The sequence below is a fragment of the Pinus tabuliformis genome, chromosome Q, assembly GCF_031772625.1.
Source record: "Pinus tabuliformis cultivar Carrire ecotype Pingquan chromosome Q, CPIR1, whole genome shotgun sequence".
NCBI classification, from domain to species: Eukaryota; Viridiplantae; Streptophyta; class Pinopsida; order Pinales; family Pinaceae; genus Pinus; species Pinus tabuliformis.
Genome location: NC_142296.1, coordinates 1,211,800,764 through 1,211,827,350, shown reverse-complemented (window position 1 = coordinate 1,211,827,350; position 26,587 = coordinate 1,211,800,764). Strand labels below are relative to the sequence as shown.

The window sequence follows — 26,587 nt, the reverse complement described above, 5'->3', positions numbered from 1 at the left end:
GACAAACACTCTCATCCACACACAATCTTCATTGATATCTAGGTTATCAGCATAGCTATAAAAAGACTCAAGGTGTTCTTCAGCTGTTACTCCCTCTGTACCATTGAACTTGGGCATATATTTCCGATATTCTCCTGCAGACATGGCATTCAAAGGAACAGGCAGGACCAGGGGTCCATACCTAGCAACTATGATTCTTTCCATCTTTGTGGGAGCTTGTTGACCTGCCATGACTGGGGTAGGTGGAAGGATACTGGCAGATTGAATGGTAGGAGATAATGAAATTGATGACAGACACAAAGGAATATGATGGACTGTATGGGAGGCTTTCTTTGGATTGAGATTCGAAGGGGAACTAACTGAACAAGGAGCTCTATGAATCTCTGAAGGTATTTCTTTACTAACAATGCTAGGCTCTAAATCTTCAAACTGTATATCCTTAGCTATAATCTTCTCTTTGAGAGATGCTTAAGATTTCTTAAGCTTACCTGATCCTGATGCTTCTTTCTGTGATGTTTTCCTTTGCTTAGCAATCTTCTCAGGGTCAGGCACTGGGTCAGCTGGTGATTTCTGAGGATTTCTCCGGGTATGCCTCACAAACTGAGCCAGAACTGTAATGTGGTGTCGCCACTAGGTTGGTTCTCCAGTAGAGTTGCCAGATAGATGATTACAACCATAAATGTGTCCAGACTTTGTCTATCATCAAAGCATGGAACTGTGTTGTTCTTCCCAGGGAAGTTGAGCTTCAATCTCCTCTCCCCGGCAACGGCGCCAATAAATGTTATCACCCCAATAAAGTCTCCTAGGTTGTAGCTCGGAGATGCTCGGGAACATTATAGACTCAACTCAATGTTGGAAATGGATGAATGGAAGGTGTTGTCGCACAGATTGTCACGACAACGCTCAGACCGGGGGCTGTCACCCTAATCCCCGATCTCTCTGTTTAAGCCTATCTCCTGCGGCTAAGGGGGGTACGCCCTATGGGAAAATGGATGACCAACTGTGAAACAGTTGGGTTGGGAGACACGAGGGGAAACAAGCACTTAATTGATTTTATTAAGTTAATAGACCAGTGCCTTATGAAATAAATGATTAAATGATTATTTATCAAATGTTGCAGAAATATGGACACATTAACAATCGTTTACCATCAAACAACTCAAACAAAGTTTAACTTTTACCAAATGCGAGATAATCAATAAATGCTCAATGGCTTAATGATACTTCAACAATTAAAATTTCGAAAAACAACCACGTAAAATGCTAACTAGAGATCACATTCATGTAGGTAATCTTCAAATGAACATTTAAGCATGTTTAACCCTAAGTTGCACGAAACGGGGAAACGGAAACGAGTTTCCGAAACGGGAAGCGATATGAAACGCGACCTCCCCAAAATTTGGAAACGGGGAAACGCGAATATATATATATATTAAAAATATTTAAAAATTATTAGTATATATATGTGCAATCATAAAGCATTAATGATACATTTACATTATATGATTATAATTTATTACATTTAAACATTAAGATTAAATTTACATCACATTTACTCATGAGTCATGAATGATCACATAATGAAAATAAAAATATAGGAAAATCCAAAATCAGCCTTTATTTATATTAGTATATGAGGCTACAAGTACAATAAAGACTATAAGGCTACAAGAACTATAGAGACAAGTCACAAAAGACTAATCCTCATCAAAAATAGAAGCAGCACAATGCTCAACAGTGGATGGTAGTGCTGAAGAAGATGATGGACCAATTCCACGTCCAGATTCGGCCTCAATATTCAGGGCAGCAAGAGAGAGATCCAAATCAGGATTTTCTGCATCCACATCCCATTCTTTAGAAGGACCACTGTTGTATTCTGGACCCCTACGAGATGCAAGCCGAAGGTTGGAGTGCACATAAACAAGATCCTCTGCTTTCTATGAGCCCAACCTATTGCGCTTCACAGAATGAATAAAACCATAAGTGCTCCAATTCCTTTCTGCTGATGAAGAGCTTGCCACTTGTGAAAGAATACGAATGGCAAGGTTTTGCAAATGTACACCATTTGCTCCATGACAAATCCACCACCTAACTGGATTCATGGTGCTTCTCTCCTCCAAAGCTGATATATCTGCATAATCATCTATTCCTGCAGCAAAACTGGCAAATTCCTCCTTTACTTCCCTATGTAGATGAGAAGGAAACATTCTCATAAGGGCTTTTTTCACTCCAGTAGCCACCTCTCTATCCTTATGGGGTGCCTTCCTCTTCCCATTGCTTTTAGCAATAAGCTCCTCATCATAAAATTTGGGGTTCAAAGCATGTGCTAAAGTGTGCAATGGTGTATTGAAATTGTTCCACCTATCAACAATGATTTTCTTGATCAAACCAGCAAAATGATCATCAACAAACAAAAGTTGTGGAGACTCCTGCGAAATGATTTCCATAGTTTTCTCAACCATGGAATCCATGCCATCATATACCTCTCCCAAGAAAGGTTGGTCAGTGTCAGCACTCCGGAGAAGCTCAAATGCAGGGGTTGTGAACTTTAGGAAGAAATCTACCTTGCTCCACCAATCCTCATCAAGGCACAATCTACGCACCATAGATCCCCGCTCTGAATCTGCTTGTCTCCACTCAATCCAAAGTTGACTCACCACCATAGAAACTAATGCATGCTTAACCTCAACAAGGCGGCGCAACATCACGAAGTTTGAGGCATATCTCGTCTCAGCAACTTTTAACAACTCCAATTTGGAGTACTCTCGAAATAGGCCTGACACTGGTGGTGGTTGGTGATGAATTTGATAATCTCCCTTGCTTCCCCTGTGAGTTTCTTTATCCAGGAAACTTTGTTGTCGATTTCCTCTAAGATCAGATTCAGATTATGGACAACGCATGGTGTCCAAAAGATGTGGTCATACCTCACCTCAATAATTAAACCTGCAGCTTTGCAAACCGGTGCATTATCCGTGATAACTTGCACCACCTTGTTAGGCCCTATTTGTTCAATAGCTTTTATAATAACATCAGCAATGTACTGTGCATCTTTCACCTCTCCTGAGTAGTCTTCTGCCTTGATAAACATTGCTCCTTTGGGGGAAGTGGCAATGATATTTATCAATGGTCTACGCCTCATATCTGTCCAACCATCTGAGACTATGGTAACCCCAGAGCTACTCCAGGAAGAACGAATTGGAGATAAAATGTCCTCCACAAAGTCCTTCTCATTTTTGAGAAGCTGGGTTCTGACTTTCTCATAGTTGGGCCCCTTGTACCCTTGAGGAGCTTTGTTAACTGCCCTTATCATATCTTGCTAGTAAGGAGAGCGAACAACATTGAATGGGATACCACATGCATAAATGCACCTAGCCAATCTGGAATCAGTTTCTTCTCTTGCTTGCACATTCACCAATCTAGCAATTCTGCTATCCTAAACTGAAGGGGATGTCCCTGGGCCTCTAGTATTTTTGGGTGCTGGTTGTTCATGTTGTTGAGTGTGACCAGCTCTCCTCTTTCTTGCTTCAACTACAATCCTTGTCTCAATGTTAGATGGAGCTTGAGTAAGCTCATCATGCCTTCTCTTAGTACCATCCGCCTCATCTTGCTCTCTTTGATATGCCCTCCTTGCCAATGGGTCTGATGTTTTTGTGCAACTTGAAATCCCCTGTCCTCCTCCATGCAATAGATGCGCCTTCACTCTTGGGTAGGAGCCCTTGTACGTATTATTGCAAAGATTGCATCGCCATTCCCATGAGCCACCACCTCCACATCTTTGAAGCTTCGTCACATGCCTCCAAAGAGGATAATATTCAGCCCTTGGGTTGGCCTTAGGGCTTGAACTTGTAGCTGCACTTTGGCTGGAAGCCATTGTTGCAAAAATAAATTAAAAAACAAATCTGTAAATAAAAAAGTTAAATAATAAAAACGTTTTTCATATTTCTGGCTGTATAAACCCTAGAAAAATTGAAGAAATAGTAAGAAAAAACTAAGAAATGAATGTGGTTTACCCAAATTAATTTTCTGTGGTTGAAACTACCCTAAAATGCCAGAAAAGAGGAGAAATATGGCTGTAGCTGAGCCAAATCTGTTGCAAAATAAATTTAAAAAACAAATCTATAAATAAAAAACGTTTTTCATATTTTTGGCTGCCTAAACCCTAGAAAAATTGAAGAAATAGTAAGAAACTAAAAAAATGAATGTGGCTTTACCCAAATTAATTTTCTGTGGATGAAACTATTCCGAAATGCCAGAAAAGAGAAGAGAAATATGGCTGTAGCTGAGCCAAATCTGCTGCTACTGAAATCTCCTGCTGAAATCTCTTTCTCTTGCTGCTGAAATCTCTTTCTCCTACTGCTGAAATCTACTTTGCTCACTGCTCAAAACACCCTAGCTGAAACAACTGCCACTCTCCAAGAGAAACGACTTGCTGAATAGTGTGATGAGAGAATGAGACAAACTGCTCTTTTATAAGTTTAGAATAGGCTTTAGAATTTACCGGAAACCTAAAAAAAATTAAAAAAATAAAAAATAAAAATAAAAAACAATACATTACAACTGGGAAACGTGGCTTGTACGACCTGCAAACGCATTTCCGGCCGTACTGCCACGTTTCTGTTTCTGGAAACGTGGCAGTACGGTTGGAAACGCGTTTCCAGGCCGTACCGTACGCGTTTCCCAGTTTCGTTTCCGTTTCCTGCCTGAAACAACCCCTCACCCCACGTTTCCTGCAACTTAGGTTTAACCATATAAAGAAATGATAAATATTATTCCTATATCAAAAATTTTAGCTTCAGCAGAAAAGATAAAATATAATAAATCCCTGAGCCAAGACTGAAACTGACAAAAGATTTTCAAAATATTTTTATATTTTTTAAACAAAACTAAAGACTAAATGAAACTTTAAATCAAAGATCTAAACTAAAAGAAAAGAGAAACTCTTTTTTTTTTTTATGAAATAAAACTAAAATTAGAATCTAAATTAAAGCCTAACTAAAATATACCTAACCTATATAAAATGAAACGATATAAGATCTAATTTTATTTTTTATTTTTTTATTTTTATGATTTTTTAATTCTTTTATTTTTTATTTGATATAAAGTCAAAGTGAAAAGAAATAAAAATAAGCTAACTCAAAAACCCTAAATTCTGAAATTTGTTTATGATAAAAGCTAACATTAAAATCTTCTAAGCCTGAAGCTAAACTTTTAATCGATGAAACAAAAAATAAAACTATCCAAAACTAAAACCACACATGGAAAATCAGAACGTTCAACTCACGCATATAAAAAATTTAACCTATCCACGCATGTAATAACACCAAAACACAGATACCTGGCCGTGTATTGAAACTTTTTGACTGATTTGTATGTATGCAGTGTAGGTGCAGTCGACAGCAAGGAAGGAAGCTGAAGCGAAGGCCGAGGGGAGGAAACGCGGGTTTCTGATGTAGGTTTGAGATCGAGGAGCGGATTCGATGGCAGAAAGTGCAGGAAGAAACAAGGTTGCCGCAAGCTGGAGGTTAGACGGACAGGCAGCGAGGTAATGGGCAGCGAAAAGATTGCGTGCGGAGGCAGTGAGCTTGGCTGCAGTGGGGAAGAATTGCAGGAGTGTATTGAGTAGCACGACAGATCATAGATGGACTGCAGAGAATGAAAGCTGCGGAAGAATGCTTGAGCAGATTCGTTGAAGATAGGGAAATGGTGCATAGAATATGGAGGTCACTTTGACGTACGGAAGAAGGATCAATGAAGAGAAAAACGCGCGCAGGCAAGGGGATGAAGAAACTGCTGCGTTTTTGAGTGCCTGATAGTAGCAAGAGCAACGTTGACAGCTGGATGATAGGGAATAGGCACAGCTGAGGCAGCGTGGAACTGAAAGGAGCCGCGACAACGTTTTAAATTTTGTTTGCAGGTGATGATACACAGTACAAACGAGGGAGAGCAGGACAACGATTTATTTCTTGCAGCTATGGCAGCGTACAGGCAGCTGGCAAAGCAGCAAGGGTTTTACCCAGTTCACAAATTTTTTTTCGAGAAACTTTCTTCCTGCAATACAATCGAAACCCTCCAGATCTGAAAACAACTGAAATTGAAACCCTTGGACAACAAAACAGCTTAGATAAACCCTCGGAAACCTTCAGGAATCCCTGCAACATGTAATGAAAAGACAAACACCCAAAAATAATATGTGTAGAAAATGAAACTAAAACCCTAAATCAGTTAAACAATTACAACATTTACAACTTTTCGACTCTTAAACAGCCAGATTTATCAATAATCAACAGTAATATTCTCAAAATTTCAGATTTACTATGAGATACTTTAGAAAAACTCTCATGCATTCATGAAATAAACTTAAATGATAAACCCAGGATCGAAACTGGCTGAGCTCTGTAAGAGAATGCTTGTGGAATTGGCTGGTTCAGCCGAGAACTTCCCCAAACGCCCACTGATCTTCTCAATAAGGGTTTCCTGCACAGCTCACTTCAACCATCAATAAAGAGGGAAAAAAAACAATACTAGATTCCAGATACAATGGAGATACCTGCCATCATTTTAGAAATCTTATTACCATTCAAACCCTAGTAAGTGAACAAGATACATGTGTTCAACAATACTCTACATCAAGCTATTACTAATGGCTAAAAATAAAAATATGCAGAAAATAAAACAGCGCACAGCACTTCAAGAGAGTAACACTAGCAAGATTTCAACCCCAAAGTCTTTCTTTATTAGCACCATAAAAAAGTTTACAAGAGAGCTTTCTTCAGCACAAGACTCACAGATCGAATGATCTCAAATGACCCTTAGCACCCTATTTAAAGGAAAAATTCCCAACGGCTAGTTCGAGTGATCCATGTCAAAATGATCTCGACCGTCGATGAGGATCAAGATATCTCTTAATCTCATCCGTCGAATTTTTAATTCATTAAAAAATTGATATTCCACATTTATTTACTCAAAAATATTATTATTTTATTATTTTTAAGTTTTTATTTTATTTTATTATTTTTTATTTTTTTTACTTATATCTTTTATATATATATATATATTCTTTTTTATTGTTTTTTTATCTTTTCAATTTTTTAATTTTTAATTTTTATTTATTTTTAAATGGATCCTCGAACTTAGCCTTTGGAAAAATCACCTTGGACCTAGGACTTAGGACTTATGAGGGGATTAAAACATTTTCTAACGCTCAAGACACTTTACATCATGAATTTTACAATTTTACATCTAAAGGGGGAAAACCCATTTGACATAGACCCTCATAGACCACCCAGTTCTGCAACACAACCATAATCTAGCAGATCAACGCATTAGGATTCCCCTAAGATTCTAATGACAAATTCGTTTCGGCTTTGGGGTTAGGCTGAAGGAAAACTTTGCCAATCGTGGATCGGTGAGACAAAAAACCTTCCGGAACGTAGATTATCACTAGAAAATTAGGTCCACCAAGGCAATTTACATACATGACTCATATCTACTAAGATTATTTACAATTCACACATGCAGACTGGGTTTACAACATAATATGATCAAGTCGACGATGACTGTCGAATGGCACGGACATGTCAATCAAGCGCTATCCCTTTTGAAAAGAAAAGGGGGTGTACTTGCTATGGGAAGTTGACACGTAGTGGTCAACATCTGGCTCTACCTGGAGACACGTTGCTACATTACAGGAATGTGAGAATTCAGAATCTGCATCCACGCAACACACAACAGAAATAAGTAGCGTCCATTCAAAAATCATCATATAACATTTAAGCACATGAAAGATAGAAGCTCTTCATTCATTAACAAGGAAAGTAAATCTAATCCTAAATCAGAAATAAAATGTTGAAATAACAAGGAGTAGGGTTAGAAATACAATACAAAGGATGCCCTATGGCATCAGATATCATCTTTGAAGAACAGCTTGAGCATTTGGCCATTCGCAGGTAGATCAAGTGGTTCGCCATCCAATCTGCTCAAGTGGAATGAGTTTGGTCCAGCTATATCTCGAATGATGTACGGTCCCAGCCACAAACTGTTGAACTTATGTTTTCCTGGTTTCTCATTCTTGCGATCCCAAAGAAGTACCACATCTCCCACCTGCAAAGATCTAGATCGAGAGAATTTATCAAAGCTTTTCTTAATGTTAGATTGATTTTTACATATAGCATCAAAAGCTGTCCTACAAGCTTCATCTAACTCCACAATCTGATCTATTCTATTCTGAACAACATCTTTATTAGTAGAGAAATCCTGAAGGAGTTGATAAGCTGGCAATTTCAGGTGCACAGGTAAGGTTACATCCAAGCCATAAACTAATTCAAAGGGAGATTTACCAGTAGCTTTCTTCTTAGTGATTCTATCTGCCCATAAAGCATACTTGATTTTGTTATCCCATGATCTCTTATTATCTCCTACTATCTTCTTGATAATGGTTATGAGATTTTTGTTACTTGATTCGGCCAGACCATTACCCTGAGGATTGTAATTTGACGAATGAGATAAGACAATGCCATACTTGAAACAAAAAGATGAAAACTCTGAGGAACTAAAAGCTTTGGCATTGTCAGTAGTGATCTTAGCAGGGACACCAAATCTAGTAATGATGTTATTTTCAATGAAATCCATAATAACCTTTTCAGTGGCATTCTTAGCAGGAATGGCCTCAACCCATTTAGTGAAATAATCCGTAGTAGTCAAAATCCATGAGTAGCCATTGCTAGAATTTTCATGGAACTTCCGTATGAAGTCCAGACCCCAATGCTAAAAAGGTGCCTCTACAATGACAGGTTGTAGGGGCAGGGCAGCAAGCTTTTGTTTCCCAGTGAATAGTTGACAAGCTTGACAAGTTCTAACAAACTTATGCACATCAGAAAAAATTGAAGGCCAATAATAACCAGCTCTCAGGATTTTGTGGGCAGTAGTTCTAGCAGCATAATGACCACCACAAAATCCTGAATGAAACTCAGAGATTAATTTCTTGGACTCATTGTCATCAACACACCTAAGCACTATGCCCTCAGGATTTCTCCATCCAAGGCCATCCTTCATAAGGCAATACTTAGTGGCTTTTAGTCTAAGAGCCCTTCTCTTATGAGCAGCTAAATGGTTAGGACATGCAAGATTCATCAAGTAATAAACTTTGTCCTTGTACCACTCATGCTCTCCTAATCTTTGCAACTCCGGCAAAGATAGATCGCTAAGACAAAACAAACCAAGAGTCTTTTCGTTACCTTCAGTCAACATTTGAGCCAAACCTTGGCCTTTGACTAGCTTGGTGGGTCTGATCTCTAAATCATATTCTTGTATTTTAGTAACCCACCTAGCACGAGTCCCTAAGCAATCGGTTTGAGTTAATATATCTTTAACAATAGAATGTGGGACGAAAACAATGATTTTAGAATAACCCACATAAGTTTTGAAGTGCTTAAGAGACTTGACCAGGGCATTAGCTTGCTTTTCCATGGTATTGTACTTCAATTCAGAATTTTGAAGCGCTCTACTCATGAAAGCAATAGGTTGCTCCTGACCATCTTTATTCTTTTGTAACAGGACACCAGCAATGGTATCTTTGGAAGCGAAAGAAAAAATCATGAAATCCTTGGAATAATCGGGACTAACTAAGACAGGAGCTCTTGCAATAGCACATTTGATTTCTTGAAAATCCTTTTTGCCTTCTTCTTGCCAAACAAATTTTGCATCTTTCTTTAGAAGACTTTGAATAGGCTTAGCTATTTCTGCGTAATTTGGAATAAACCTTCTAAGAAAATTTGTCTTTCCAAGGAAAGACTGAAGGGATTTAAGATTACGAGGGAGGGGAATCTTTTGGATTGCTTCAATTCTTTCGGGATCAATCTTGATTCCATCCTTAGAAATAATATGGCCAAGTAATTTCCCTTCCGTTACTCCAAAAACAGACTTAGCTGGATTCAAAGAAATATCGTATTCTTTACATCTATCGAAAACCTGCCTAAGATGATTTACATCACTGATACCATCTTTACAAAATACAGTAAGATCATCTTGGTAAATCTCAATAAATTTCTCGATTAACCCCTTGAAGGCATAATCCATAGCCCTTTGGAATGTAGCCCTAGCGTTGGTTAATCCAAACGACATTCTGATGTATTCAAAGGTACCCCATGGCATGGTGAATGTGGTTTTATGACGATCTTACTTTTTAACCCATACCTGATTGTACTCAGAAAAACCATCTAGCAGTGACATCATTCCAGAACCGATTACTCTTTGCAACAAAGTCTCCATGTTTGGCAAAGGGTAATTATCTTTCTTGCATGCTAGATTAAGGTTTCGAAAATGGACACAAAGCTTTATCGTACCATTTTTTTTCCTAACAATCCCCAGATTTGAACACCATGTCGAATGCTTGGTTTGAGCGATAATTCCTGTTGCAAGCATTTTCGCAAGCTCTTTCTGAACCAAAGGGGCTAATTTAGGATTAATTTTCCTAAGTTTCTGGCGAAAGGGTTTAGCATTTTCATCTTTTAAGGGGATAGTATGTTCCATGACATCTTCCCTATAGCCCTTTAATTCATCATAAGAAAAAGCTAAAACATCTTGATATTCACGAAGTAAATTAGTTAGCTTTTTTCTTTCCTCCACACTAGTACCTCTACCAATTTTAACAATCTTTGGGTTTTCAGAAGTACCAATGTTTATCTCGAGATATTCGCCTGGGTCCATCTTATTTTCTTCTCTCAACTTCGTGGCATCATGCCGATCAAAATGTTGCTCTAAGGCAACCACATTCCTAGGAGTAGGATTTATGATATGTTCATAATTTAAAGATCCATCCTCCTGAGAATCTATCCGGAAATCTTCAAACTCATCCAGACTATTAAGAAAATGAATGACCTGTTTTTCATCATTAAAGACTTGCCAATGCTCTGAGTTCTCTGGAACAGATGGTCTAAATATTACTTCCATTTTGATCTTATCCTTAATTAGCTCATCAGATAATTGGAAAGTAGTAGCAGCTACGGAAAGTTCATCTGCCAAACTATTTTTCTCTCTTGGGATAGCTTTGAGGTGAAGGGCATCAAAGTGCTCCATAGTATCCCACACAGCATTTCGATAATTTCTTAATCTTTGGTTTTTACATTTGAATTTATTCTTACGCTGCATGATAATTAAATCAGAATCCCCCTTAATGCTAAGCAACTTAATCTTCAAATATTTTGCCAATTCAAAACCCAACAATATAGCCTCATATTCGGCGACATTGTTGGTTGCTTCAAATTCTAATCGATAGGCAAACTTGAAAATGTGATCAAGAGGAGATTTAAGCACTATTCCAGCCCCTTTACTATGCCTAGACGATGCACCATCGAAGTACATGTACCAAACTCTATCATTGATATCCTTAATCTTATCATCAGGAGGAATTATGAAATTAGACATAATGGCATAGTTCCCAATGTCAGACTGCTCTTTAATTATCTCGTTGTGAGGTCTCTTAGGATCTTCGACATGGAATTTTCTTTTGGGCTCTCTATTAAGTCTTACAAAACCATCACCCCTAGGAGAAGGAATCATAGCATATGACCAATTCATTTGAATACTTCCTCCTAGATCAAAGGCCCACTTTCTGGATAAAAGCATTCCCCAGGCATCAGGCACATCAAAAACAACAATATCCATAACAATCATGATGTCAGGGTACACTGATAGATGAACTTGCAAATCTTTGATCAAACTATGCACTTCAATTTTCTTAGAATCCATGGCACATATATTATAGTAGGGTCTAGAAACTCTTAAGTTAAGCTGTTCCATGACCCTTTTAGTCATTACACAAGCTGATGCACCAGAATCCAACATGCAATTATTCAATTTATATTCATTAACTAACAAGGTGATAAAGAAAGGTTGGTGATCTTTGTTATCTGCATCTAATCTTTGCAAATATATGGGAGCATCGTGATAGTCAACTTCCCGAGTCTTCTGTTGAGAAGTATTTATTTGAGGACCTTGGATATCTTTTAGTAACTTATCTCTTTGGGAAGGGATTTTAGCAATCTCGGAGACAAGAACCCAGATTTTTGCATTGTTAAACCAACTTCCCAAATCGACATCTAATCCAGAGTTTAAACCAGGGTTAAAAGTTCGAAGGGGAATTTGATTCCCGCTTTGATCTTTATCCCTTCTCTGATAGGTCAAACCTTTATCTCTAGCAATTTCCAAGATTTGCTCGGGAGAGGGTTTTTCACCGTATAACCTAGCCAAAATGTCATCTTCATTTTCAACGTTATTTATACTAAAAGCTGATGAAGGATTCATAACATCATGACTATTTTCCTTGACCTCTATCCAAGCATCCATAGACAAAGGAAACTTGCTACCTACCACATTTATTTGATCTCCTGCCCCAAACATCCCGTTATCTAAGATCCTTCTAATGATGGGGCAAGTGGCCTGTTCATGAAGAGCATCACAAACCCGACAATAAGGAGGAGCATTATCAACCAAATTAGTTATCGGATTAGGAGGTCTCTGCTCACTAGATTGACCCTTCTTTTGCCAATTGTTATTTCTATTATTGTTATTTCGAGGTTGGAAATTTTTCGTTTGCGCTCTTTCCATTTGGATCAACCTATTCTGCAAAGTAGCTATCTCCTTATTATGATTAATTTCCATCGTTTCAATCTTTTGGAGCAATTTGAGAACACGTTCGCTTTCAGGCTCTTGAACTACTTTTCCTTTAGGTTCTTTTAGTTTCGTAGCAGCCCTATCAAAACCTGGGATCTCAGACTTCCCAGATGTTGCCTTGTCCTTTTCAAGCTCGATAGCTAAAACTTGGCACTCCCTATAAACATTAAGTCTAGCATGCCTCAATTCATAAGATGGCTCAGGACTAAGGCATCAATGTAAAAATCTCGAAGAGATTTGTCGGTAGGTCTATACTCTTGAGGTAATTCTTTAATAATATCATTAAACCTTTTATTAAATTCTTCAGCGGTTTCATTTTCTCTCTTTTTGATTATGCTGATAGCTTTTACAAGGTGTCTTCCTTCTCTCTTATCTCCATACCTTTCCTTAAAGGCACTAACAACCGATTGTAAGGAATCAAATGAATTTTGAGGCTTTTCCGTAAACCAATCTAAAGCATCAACCTCCAAGGTCAGAACAAAAATGGTCATTTTAACATCTTCATGATTAAAATCAGCGGCCCTTGCGTACTTCCCCAACCATGAACTAAAAGCTTTCAAATGTGAATTAGCACTGATTGCGTTATCTCCCTGAAAGATAGGCAATTTATCCATTCCATGTTTTGCAATATCATTGGGATAACCCTGAATGTTAGCAAAGTTACATGGGGCGAATATGTCCATGATGTTGTGCTCAACTGGACTAGTAAAAAGTAAATGGATATCAGAGAGGGCTTCTTGTCCGAGGTTAACAAGAAGTGTACGAGAAGAGAGTTTGTGTAATCGTACCCTGAGGGCCCTTTTAGGATCAGGAGCAGGATTGCACAGACTGCTTGGATGTCTTCTAGTATACACTCTTGTAGATAATATATGAAGTGGAGTCGCCACCCGGATAGGAAGTGAAACACAGAAAAGCTCGAAATGAAAGGACCAAGGACAAAAAAAACTCTATCCCCGGCAACGGCGCCAAAAAATGTTGTCGCACAGATTGTCACGACAACGCTCAGACCGGGGGCTGTCACCCTGATCCCCGATCTCTCCGTTTAAGCCTGTCTCCCGCGGCTAAGGGGGGTAGACCCTATGGGAAAATGGATGACCAACTGTGAAACAGTTGGGTTGGGAGACACGAGGGGAAACAAGCACTTAATTGATTTTATTAAGTTAATAGACCAGTGCCTTATGAAATAAATGATTAAACGATTATTTATCAAATGTTGTAGAAATATGGACTCATTAACAATCGTTTACCATCAAAGTTTCAAACAACTCAAACAAAGTTTAACTTTTACCAAATGCGAGATAATCAATAAATGCTCAATGGCTTAATGATACTTCAACGATTAAAATTTCGAAAAACAACCACGTAAAATGCTAACTAGAGATCACATTCATGTAGTTAATCTTCAAATGAACATTTAAGTGTGTTTAACCATATAAAGAAATGATAAATATTATTCCTACATCAAAAATTTTAGCCTCAGTAGAAAAGATAAAACATAATAAATCCCTGAGCCAAGACTGAAACTGACAAAAGATTTCCAAAATATTTTTATTTTTTTTAAACAAAACTAAAGACTAAATGAAACTTTAAATCAAAAATCTAAACTAAAAGAAAAGAGAAACTCTTTATGATTTTTTTTTTTAATGAAATAAAACTAAAATTAGAATCTAAATTAAAGCCTAACTAAAATATACCTAACCTATATAAAATGAAACGATATAAGATCTAATTTTTATTTTTATTTTTTATTTATTTATTTTTTATGATTTTTTAATTCTTTTATTTTTTATTTGATATAAAGTCAAAGTGAAAAGAAATAAAAATAAGCTAACTCAAAAACCCTAAATTCTGAAATTTGCATATGATAAAAGCTAACATTAAAATCTTCTAAGCTTGAAGCTAAACTTTTAATCGATGAAACAAAAAATAAAACTATCCAAAACTAAAACCACACATGGAAAATCAAAACGTTCAACTCACGCATATAAAAAATTTAACCTGTCCACGCACGTAATAACACCAAAACGCAGATACTTGGCCCGTGTATTGAAATTTTTTGACTGATTTGTATGTATGCAGTGCAGGTGCAGTTGACGGCAAGGAAGGAAGCTGAAGCGAAGGCCGAGGGGAGGAAACGCGGGTTTTTGATGCAGGTTTGAGATCGAGGAGCGAATTCAATGGCAGACAGTGCAGGAAGAAACAATCTTGCTGTAGGCTGGAGGTTAGACGGACAGGCAACGAGGTAATGGGCAGCGAAAAGACTGCGTGCAGAGGCAGTGAGCCTGGCTGTAGTGGGGAAGAATGGCAGGAGTGTATTGAGCAGCACGACAGATCATAGACGGATTGCAGAGAATGAAAGTTGTGGAAGAATGCTTGAGCAGATTCGTTGAAGATAGGGAAATGGTGCGTAGAGTGTGGAGGTCACTTTGACGTACGGAAGAAGGATCAATGAAGAGAAAAACGCGTGCAGGCAAGGGGATGAAGGAACTGCTGCGTTTTTGAGTGTCTGATCGCAGCAAGAGCAACATTGGCAGCGAGATGATACGGAATAGGCACAACTGAGGCAACGTGGAACTGAAAGAAGCCGCGGCAACGTTTTAAATTTTGTTTGCAGGTGATGATACACAGTACAGACGAGGGAGAGCAGGACAATGATTTATTTCTTGTAGCTATGGCAGCGTACAGGTAGCTGGCAAAGCGGCAAGGGTTTTACCCAGTTCACAAATTTTTTTTCGAGAAAATTTCTTCCTGCAATACAATCGAAACCCTCCAGATCTGAAAACAACTGAAATTGAAACCCTTGGACAGCAAAACAACTTAGATAAACCCTCAGAAACCTTCAGAAATCCCTGCAACCTGTAATGGAAAGACAAACACCCAAAAATAATATGTGCAGAAAATGAAACTAAAACCCTAAATCAGCTAAACAATTACAGCATTTACAACTTTCGACTCTTAAACAGCCAGATTTATCAATAATCAACAGTAATATTCTCAAAATTTCAGATTTACTATGAGATACTTTAGAAAAACTCTCATGCATTCATAAAATAAACTTAAATGATAAACTCAGGATCGAAACTGGCTGGGCTCTGCAAGAGAATGCTTGTGGGAATTGGCTGGTTCAGTCGAGGATTTCCCCAAACGCCCACTGATTTTCTCAATAAGGGTTTCCTGCACAACTCACTTCAACCATCAATAAAGAGGGAAAAAAAACAATACTAGATTCCAGATACAATGGAGATACCTGCCATCATTTCAGAAATCTTATTACCATTCAAACCCTAGTAAGTGAACAAGATACCTGTGTTCAACAATACTCTACATCAAGCTATTACTAATGGCTGAAAATAAAAATATGCAGAAAATAAAACAGCTCACAGCACTTCAGGAGAGTAACACCAGCAAGATTTCAATCCCAAAGTCTTTCTTTATTAGCACCAGAGAAAAGTTTACAAGAGAGCTTTCTTCAGCACAAGACTCACAGATCGAATGATCTCAAATGACCCCTAGCACCCTATTTAAAGGAAAAATTCCCAACGGCTAGTTCGAGTGATCCATGTGAAAATGATCTCGACTGTCGATGAGGATTAAGATATCTCTTAATCTCATCCGTCGAATTTTTAATGCATTAAAAAATTGATATTCTGCATTTATTTACTCAAAATTATTATTATTTTATTATTTTTAAGTTTTTATTTTATTTTATTATCTTATTATTTATTTTATTTTATTTATTTATTTATTATTATTATTATTTTTTTTACTTATATCTTTTATATATATATATTCTTTTTTATTGTTTTTTATCTTTTCAATTTTTTAATTTTTAATTTTTATTTATTTTTAAATGGATCCTCGAACTTAGCCTTTGGAAAAATCACCTAGGACCTAAGACTTAGGACTTATGAGGGGATTAAAACATTTTCTAACCCTCAAGACACTTTACATCATGACTTTTACAATTTTATATCTAAAGGGGGAAAACCCATTTGACATAGACCCTCATAGACCACCCAGTTCTGCGACACAACCATAATCTAGCAGATCAATGCACTAGGATTCCCCTAAGATTCTAATGACAAAATTTGTTCCGGCTTTGGGGTTAGGCTGAAGGAAAACTCTGCCGATCATGGATCGGTGAGACAAAAAACCTTCCGGAACGTAGATTATCACTAGAAAATTAGGTCCACCTAGGCAATTTACATACATGACTCATATCTGCTAAGATTATTTACAATTCACACATGTAGACTGGGTTTACAACATAATATGATCAAGTCGACGATGACTGTCGAATGGCACGGACATGTCAATCAAGCGCTATCCCTTTTGCAAAGAAAAGCGGGTGTACTTGCTATGGGAAGTTGACACGTAGTGGTCAACAGAAGGAATGATGCTTGTTCAAGCCAGATAACCACTTCTATTTTGCTTGACTTCAGACATGCGTGTACACCCCCAGACTACAAGACTTTAGACCACCAATTACTCACAGTTTAAGGATTGGGTGATTATGTAGAATACTGACCACACTAGCAGATGCACAAGACCATGTGATGGCCGGCTGCAACCAGTAAAAGGGTCTGCAACCCTAACTCCCTAGTGTATAGACATGATGACAGCTCTCTGTCACTTAGTGAAAAGAAACCTGATTAACACATTCACTGATACATGCAAGATTATAACACAGAGGTAGGATGACAGCTCCTCTAATGCTACACATCAAGAGTTCAGGAAAACTGCAATATCAAGCACAACCTAGAACAAATAGAAATGGAAAATGAGTAATTAACAACAAAAGAAGCTTGTATTAGCTGAAAATGAAGACGAGACGCTGCAAGTATCAAAGTAGTTACAGTCTCCAGAAGTTGAACCTTACATCAAAACAACAAGCATCAACCCTGATTACATCTTGTTTCTGGATATATAAAGAGTTTCATTACAGAGGCACTCGGCCATTCTAGGTGTGGAGGGGTCATAATTGACCACCAACCGCTTTAACTGCCTGATGGAGTCTCTGGTGCAATCTGCCTGCTTCAGTGAACGAATTTGATCTTCTCAGGTGCTCTGTTGTCCTTCTCGGGCAGGTGGAGTGTCGTATGGATGAAATTCCATAACTGTTAAATGCATTTATTTGCTCGAGGCTTGTCCTTTTCCTTCTCGTCCATCCTCCCTGATGAATGCGGTTGTTGAGGAGCTACTGCGCCGAGTATAGGTAACTGGCCACCTTCGTCCTTCGGGCACATGGGACAGTTCCAGGACGTGGATAGTCGGGACGAATGGAGGAGGAAGATCAGCTGTTAGATTGGGCAGATCGACAGCGGGGAGTGCTTGGCAAGGAGTACCGGAGGTATGGAAGCGGAGTGGGCGAAGGCCGTTGGATCACGGGCAGACGGATCCAACGGTCATCGGGCGTCGAAGGTGCGCGGAGGTTATCGGGCAGGAAAAGCGGTTTTGGCGGTGATCGGTATTGATCGCACCGCCTCGGGGCATAAGGTGGTAAATGTACAATGGCGTGCGATACCGATCATCGTGCGACACGTGGCGGATGGGGGAAATGAAACCACTTTCCATCGCGAGTTAACGTCCGGGTGGTTTGAAGGCGCGGGGGAAGCGATTGTCGTCCGATCGCAGAGGGGATGATCGGACGGTGTAGACTTGATCGCACGGGTTTCCAACTGGTGTGATAGGGAAGCGTTGGATTAGCGGGGAAATTGAATGGCCACAGTTTAAAGATGAGGAAGGGTCACGGGAGCGCGGAGTCACGTGGACAGGGTCATATGACGGTTTGAGCTCTGCGCTTGGGGGCCTGAGGGAACATGGGTTTATGCAGGGTTTTAGAGAAAAATGGAGGTAGCGAGGGTTATGAGAGTGTAAGCGGCGTGAAGGAGAAGGAGGAAGATGACCGGTGCGAGTCCTCTTTGAGCGTAAACAACACGGCCATGCCTGTATTTGACCCTTAAAATGTCAGAGTTTGTAGCAGGGCTAACACTCACCACACTATTTTATTTCATTTCTTGGAGAGTCTTGTTAATAGGTACCACTAGAGATTTGGGGTTCCCATGCACTTTTCTTCAAAGAACAAATGTCCCCAATTTGGAGCCAATTGTTACCTGTCATATTTCATGAGAGGTAAATCTGTGATTTTCATCACACAACAAGGTTTTCATTGGTGACATATTGAAATGATGATGGACTCGAGTTATAAACCTATTTTTGCTTGAGAATTTGTATGGATCATCTTACTTCATCATGGTGGTGCATGAGATGCTACACATTGGTTTAGTGGCTTATAGGGTGGATTATCTTGGTGCCTATCTCTCTTCATGGTTGTGCTTTCTCATATGGGTAGTGGTGACATTTGCTTTGGTGCTATGATACTGGTGGATGGCCCATTTATTGATTCTATTCTCTTTATATTGGATTACCTGGTTCTACTCCAGTCCACTATTTCTAATTGTTTTCTCTATTCCTGGAACTGAATTAATTACTTTATAAATCCTTTAAATGGGGACACTTCCACAAAGGATTGTTATGATAGTCAATCATGGCACATGCTATCAAGCTAGTGTGAAAATTCCTCCACGTGAATTCCTATTGCAGCAAATTGATGTTACTTCTCCTACTTGTTAATTCATACAAGTTATTTACTGTGTGCTACGGTATATATTGAAGTAAATACTTCTGCAACCTTCACTTAATTAAATTATATGTGGAAACAAGAGACTGAGCAAGAGAGAAAAGACAATACAAATGACATCATTATTTTTGGAAAAATGTCCCTGGAAAAACCCAATGCGGGAAAATCGGTGCAGCAAATCTAAGGGTTTTATTATTATGCAGTAGTAAATCTGAGTACAATTCCTTGAATGCTCAACTAGCAATCCAATACAGAGATAAACTAGACAAGACAAATGGTGAAGTGCTCTGACCCTATCACTGGGAAAATTTGAGTTTGGTCACGTTGAACTGATGCCTCTACGTACCCTCTGCGTAGAATTGCGTCACTCCCATGCAGTTCCTGCGTCACCGTTGCTGGGTATCACGTTGGTCCTTCTCTTGACCCTCTGCTAGTTGGAAAATCTGAATATCTGCCTCCCGTTCTCACACCCCAGCTCCCGGCTACTGAAACTCGATTTCCTTAGCAGGAATTTGATTTCCCTCTAAGGCCTACGCTGCCACTGCGTCAGCTCTGCATGGGCCAGTGTCTGCCTCTCTCTGGACGTCGTTCTGCCCTCTCTCTGCCTCGTACTCTCCGGCCTAGGAAAACTTCCTTCTTTCGGATACTCACTGCCCCTCATTGCAAGAAATATCCTCGATCAGAATTTCCTCCTGAGAACTTCTCACTTCAGAAATTTGATCTCTTGATCTCTCAGTGTGTTTTCCAAATGACCCTCAAGCTCCCTTAAATAATCTTCTTGTTGACATTCAACGACCTAGATTAAAAGCTAATCAATGGCTAAGATCATTTTAGCTTGATTCTCATCTTCTTCTAGAAGTTACACCCACAATTAGATTAATACCCTCTAATATTTTTAATTTCCTAAGTTTAGACTTAGGGTCCTATTAAAAAATATTAATTATTTTAATAAAATTGTCTCTAGATGGAATTTCCCAAAAAGCTTTCTGGGTTCTTTGGAATACATGTGCCCAAGCCTCCCTGCAAAGTTTGAGTCCTAGAGCACATCCGATGCTACCCCAAATCAACACTCCCTCTTAGCGAGGAATGTGCTCTAGCAATATACACTGTTGCATATTGCTCCAACTCTAAAGCATCGTCTTCTGCGCTGCTGATGTCTGACATGCTGTCCACCAACTACTGCGCTGCTGCTGTAACTGTACTGCTGCTGACACTACCACTATCAACACTGCATTCGTACTACAACTCCCTCTCAGGTGCTGCATCTGTGCTATTGCTAGCACTGCCATTGCCAACTGCTACTGCACTGCAAACTGTTGTTGCTACTCCATCAACAATAGAAAAAAATCCAAAATTACTGAACTAACTGTGTTCATTATGATACCATGTGAATGTTGGAGCCTGACTGTTGCTAGTATCTGCGCTAACCCTCCAAATCTACTGTGCTGCTGCTGACCTCTGCTCTGTGCCATTTGCACTGTTGCTAACTCTGCTCTGCGTTGTTCAGTCTTTGGCGCTCCTAGCCACTACAACTATCTCTCCAACACTCCTCGGCAACGTCCAACACTAGTCCATCCTGCTACTTCTGATTTGGGCTCCCATAGCATGGAATTGATCTGAGAGGTGGGTTCCTCAAGGATCCTGCCCATCTGTAGCTCTTTTGAACTACAACTCTAAATCTCCGCACCTCCCTCCTAGAGATGTGGTCGCCATCTCTGCCAAACGAAAATGTTGAACTGCTCCTCTTTGTTTCTTACTGTTGCGGCTCAGCTAATAAGAAAACGGACTTCTTGGCGAGAAGTCTACTGAGGAAAGATTCCCTCAATGTGGTTCTCCTTTCCCTTATGACGATTTTCCGCCCAACAAAATGGCCTGCAGAAAAACTGTCCCATGAGCTTTTCCTCGTGCTGAGGCTTCAACGCTGCTCCTTTTGGCATGGCAAAATTTCGATCTGGAAGCCCTTCTCTCTGTCGACTCACTCAGAGAGGAATTGCCTCAAAATTCAGCCCTCTAGCTAGGACTAACTAAACCCATTTGGGGATTCGAACTGCTGCCTCCTACAAGTTTTTTGAGCTCCTCTCCCGCTCAGCGCTGGGTTCTATACCATGTGAAAATTCCTCCACAGGAATTCCTATTGCATGTTACTTCTCCTACTTGTTAATTCATACAAGTTATTTACTGTGTGCTACGGTAAATATTGAAGTAAATACTTCTGTGACCTTCACTAAATTAAGCTATATGGGGAAACAAGAGACTGAGCAAGGAAGAAAATACAACACAAATGACACCGCTATTTTTGGACAAATGTACCCGGAAAACCCAGTGCGGGAAAACTGGTGCAGCAGATCTGAGGGTTTTATTATTATGTAGCAGTAAATCTGAGTACAATTCCTTGGATGCTCAACTAACAATCCGATACAAAGAGAAATTGGACAAGACGAATGGTGAAGTGCTCTGACCCTGTCACTAGGAAAATCTGAGTCTGATCATGCTAAATTGGAGCCTCTGCATTGCCTCTGCGCAGAACTGCGTCACTTTCATGCAGTTCCTGCATCACCCTTGTTCGGTATCACACTACTCCTTCTCTTGACCCTCTGCTAGCTGGAAAATCCGAATCTCTGCCTCTCAGTCTCACACCCCGGCTCCCGGCTACTTAAACTCGATTTCCTTAGCAGGAATTTGATTTCCCTCTAAGGCCTGCACTGCCACTGCGTCAGCTCTGCGTGGACCAACGTCTACCTCTCTTTGGACATCGCTTTGCCCTCTCTCTGGCTCGTACTCTTCGACCCTGGAAAAATTCCTTCTTCCGGATACTCACCGCCCCTCACTGCAAGAAAACTCCTCGATCAGAATTTCCTCCTGAGAACTTCTCACTTCATAAATTCAATCTCCTGATCTCTTCGTGTGTTTTCCAAATGACCCTCAAGCTCCTTTAAATAATCTTCTCGTTGACATTCAACGACCCAGATTAAAAGCTAATCAATGGATAAGATCATTTTAGCTTGATCATCATTTTCTTCTAGAAGTTACACCCACAATTAGATTAATACCCATTAATATTTTTAATCTCCTAAGTTTAGACTTAGCGTCCCATTAAAAAATATTAATTATTTTAATAAAATTGTCTCTGGGTGGAATTTCCCAAAATGCTTTCTGGGTTCTTTGGAATACATGTCCCCAAGCCTCCCTACAAAATTTGAGGCCTAGAGCACATCCGATGCTACCCCAAATCAACAGCTAGGATCATGTCTTGAGAAAGAAAGAGGCTATATGATGAGCCCTGTTCACAATATCCCAATTTTCAGGATCTAATGATTAATTTCACTTGGCTACCTTGATAAGTACTCAATTTTTAAGTTTATAGAGGAAAACTGAGTTCCATTAATTCTAGGAAAAGGAAAATTGTAATGAGAAGGAAAGTAATTTGGATCAAAGAAGTAACTGCTAGAAGATCTGTTATAAAGTTTCTAATGTTTAAATTTACTAGATCCTAGTGGAAATATGTTTGAAACAACCTTTGAATATGTTTTCAATGCAACAAAACAAGAGATCGTTTCAGATGAAAAGATATTATGGATTTTGGATGACAACAAAAAAATTGCATTCTAGTGTTGTTTTTGATAAAAATATAAATTTTCTTTTCTCCTCTACTTTTCACCAAATAGGTGATGATAACTCTTCTATTGGGAACACTTATATTGGAGATAATCAGTATTAAAAATAAAGAGTTTATTTTAGCTAACTTTCTCCTATGTCATGATACATATTTGTAAGGTGGTTAGAAATGCTATACTTGTAAATTGAACATATCATCAAAGCTAATGCCAATATGTTGTATTTTTTGCATGAATATGTGAATTTATTTGTATCTTCATAATAATAACATACTTAGAATGTTTGAGTTGGAATATGTTTTCTTAAGACTGATACATGACAATAACATTTTCAGGCTGTCCATTCAGGAGCAGATCTTGAGTCTGCAATTGCAACTTGCTTGGGTTATAATGCACAGGTTATACTCAAAATGCGAATTCCCACTTTAATATATCTCTCTATTTTGATGTCTCTTTTGAGTATGGAATATCGGAGTAGTGAAAACATAGGACATTTTACTGCAGGGTGATGGTTTTATGGGAGGATTTCAACTTTGTCCTATCAGAGGGTTAACACCTGAATTGGCGGTGATATTTCTATTTCTTTATATGTTAGATTTATATATTTTCCTTATTGAAGACTTCTGTTTCTTCTAATTTTTGGTTTACTTTATGGGCCATGATCTAATTCGGTAAAAGATTGTGTATGATCTTCTCATTAGATTGATTTTTTCTCTCATAGAGTAGTAACATTGATATTTAAACATAATTTTAGGGACTACTAAAAGCTGTTTTAGAGCATGTTGAAGACAAGAATGTTGGTCCACTTCTTGAGGTGAGTTGTGTCCTCGTTATTTAAATCTTCAAATTTAGGATTTTCCTCATACAATGTCTAGTAAATTTCAGTCTTTTCCATTTATGAATTCTTAATCAACAATTGATCTTTGAAAACACGACTGCCTCACTTGATTTTGAATCTTATTACAGTTGCTTGTAGAATCACGACTTGAACTTCGTCCTCTCCTCCTTGGACAACATGAACGACTTAAAGATCTTATTTTCTTGGATCTTGCTCTAGACTCGACCGTTAGAACTGCTATAGAAAGGGGATATGAAGGATTAAACAATGCAGACCCATTGGTATATCCCTGATTTTATATTCTTCCCAATTGGGAGAATACCATTTGAATTTAAAGATGATCTTTCTCCTCAAGAAAGGATTGTATTTTATAATGTTAGTTCAATACTAGGATAGTTTCATGTAATATTTGTCTGATGTATTATCTCTTTCTTTCTGCAGGATATTATATATTTCATTGTGTTGGTGCTTGAAAACTTGTCTCTATCCTCAGATAATAATGATGACCTCATTTGTTGCTTAAAGGTATTTCTCTTTGTGCTAAATGCGAAAAAGATAGGTGAATAAAGATGTATAACGTCCATTTCCTATACCATGATGTTGTATTATTTATCTCACTTGATCTAATATACAAGAATGTGATTGGTGTCTTCTACTTTGATTTACATGGTTGTAGTTCAGGGCGTGTTTCATCCTATTGCGTGAGATCCTTTATACTTCCAGAAGTCTATATTTTCTTGAAAATCCCCTTTTGGTCTTAATCATTCCTTGGATTTGAAACATTTAAAAACAATTTATATTAGAAAAGCTTTGACCTATTTGCGTTGGGTATGGGATGTTAGTTTTTGTAGCATCAGATGTGTTCTAGCCTTGAAACTTTGTGGAGAGGCTAGGATACATGAGATCTCCAAAACCCAAAAATCATTTTTGGAAATTCTGCCTAAAAATGACTTAATTAGATTATTAATCAATTTTTAAATATTTCCTAAGTCTAGACTCTAAACTTAGGGAATATGACTAATTAATTAAAATTAATTAAGGCGCGAATCATCTAGAAACTCACATGGACCAACTTCTAGTTAATCCTAGCCATTGATTAAGATCTAGTCTTGGTCGTTGAAGTCTCAATAGAAGATTATAAAAAGAAGTTGATGGGCACTTGGAGAATACACTTCGGGAAAACTCAATTTGGGAAACCCAGTGCAGAATATAGAGGGTTTGTATTATTAAGCAGATTTTGTGAATACAACTAGGGTGTCAGAAATGGCTCACCCAATAGAGAATATCCTCGGCAGTGGTACCTCTCTTCGGAGACAGATATTTTGGGAAATTAGCAAACAGATGATCAACCCCACAGCGACTCCGGTTGTTCCTTATGCTGGACAACAAATTTTGCTCCAAGCACTGCTTAGGAACTGCGTCACTCCTCCAGGACCTGTGTCATTGTCTCCCGGCTCAGAATCTGTTGATCTGCTCCCAGTCTGCCCCAAAAAATATCTCTAGCGCTGCCTCTGAGGCCCAGCATCAGCCTCTGCTGCTTTTGTGTCTCACTGCGTCAGCCCTTTGCATCCTTTACATCAGCTTTATGGCCTCTGCGTCAGCGCTTCTAGGGCCTGCGTTGTTTCTCCCGGCACTGCGCTCTCTCTCTGAAATGTATTCTTCAGCCTCGGATGAAAATCCCTCGCTGAACTACCCCTCACTGCAACTTTGATCACTAACTTGATTTCCTTAGCAACCCTTGCCCCAGAAATCAAATACTTTGATCACTTGGTGTGTCTTCAACTGACCCTCAAGCCTCCTCTTATACTTTTCCTATTGACGAATCAACTATTGATTTGGGGTACATCAGATGTGCTCTATGCATGAAAATTGGTGGAGAGGCTAAATCACATGAGATCTCCAAGACCAAAAATGGTTTGGACAGATTGTACCCGATTTGGGAGATATTAAAATAATTAATATTTTTAATGGAGTCCTAAGTCTAAACTTAGGAAAAATAAAATATTAATGTGTATTAATATAAAACTGGGTTAGAAGGTTCCAAAAGTCATGGATCGAGCCAAACCTAATCTTAGTCGTTGATTAGAGATTTAATCTCGGTCGTTGATGGACCAACGAGAAAAGTATAAGAAGAGGCTTGAGGGTCAGTTGGAGAACACACCTGTAATATTCCCAACCCGGAATATTCCTCAAAACCCCAGCAAAAACTCCAACCAAATATGTGCAAATGATATAATAACCCAGAAGTGATAAAATAACAGTGGAACAGTATATAATAATGTAAACTGGAAATATAAGCAGATACACAAAAATGCAGCGAGAAATGCTAAGCCACTTTATTATACTGAGCAATAAAATGAGTACAAGAGGTGATCAAACATATGGAACCTCGACTTGCACAAGGCAAGTGAGGAAATACTCTCAGAATGACAAGAATGGCCTCTCTGTGTGGATGCTGCTGTTGTGCTGCTGCTGCTGCTGCTAGAAACCAGATGATGATTTGGGGCTATTCCCCTCCTTGGAAAAAGCTGAAACTCTGGATTCGGGCTCTACTCAAGAAACCCAGAAAAACCCAGAAAGCTTTCCTGGAATGGCCGACCCCCGAAAAACACCCTCTTGGGGTTCTGCGCAGTTTCTCAATGCCCTGCGCTGCCACTAAAGAAAGCCCTTCTGAACTCTGCCTGAAGCACTACCCAAAACCCTGCCAAAAATCCTCCAATGAGACAAGAGCTGGACCCCTGCTCAATCTCCCAGCATAAATCCACCTCAAACCCCAATCCAGCACTGCAACCAAAAGAACTGTGTCCCTCTCCCAGTGCTGCGCAG

At 38.9% G+C, this 26,587-nt stretch overlaps 1 protein-coding gene across 3 annotated transcripts in view; it reads left to right on the top strand.

Moving 5' to 3' along the window:
• LOC149224136 (alpha-glucan water dikinase, chloroplastic-like) overlaps positions 1-26,587 on the top strand; it is a 483,030-nt gene that overhangs the window by 294,495 nt on the left and 161,948 nt on the right. For all 3 annotated transcript variants that reach the window (XM_089386018.1, XM_089386017.1, XM_089386016.1), the window contains 5 exons: positions 23,259-23,321; positions 23,428-23,490; positions 23,678-23,737; positions 23,890-24,042; positions 24,203-24,286. In XM_089386018.1, coding sequence (XP_089242144.1) covers positions 23,259-23,321; positions 23,428-23,490; positions 23,678-23,737; positions 23,890-24,042; positions 24,203-24,286 — 423 coding nt within the window. The remainder of the gene's footprint in view (positions 1-23,258; positions 23,322-23,427; positions 23,491-23,677; positions 23,738-23,889; positions 24,043-24,202; positions 24,287-26,587) is intronic.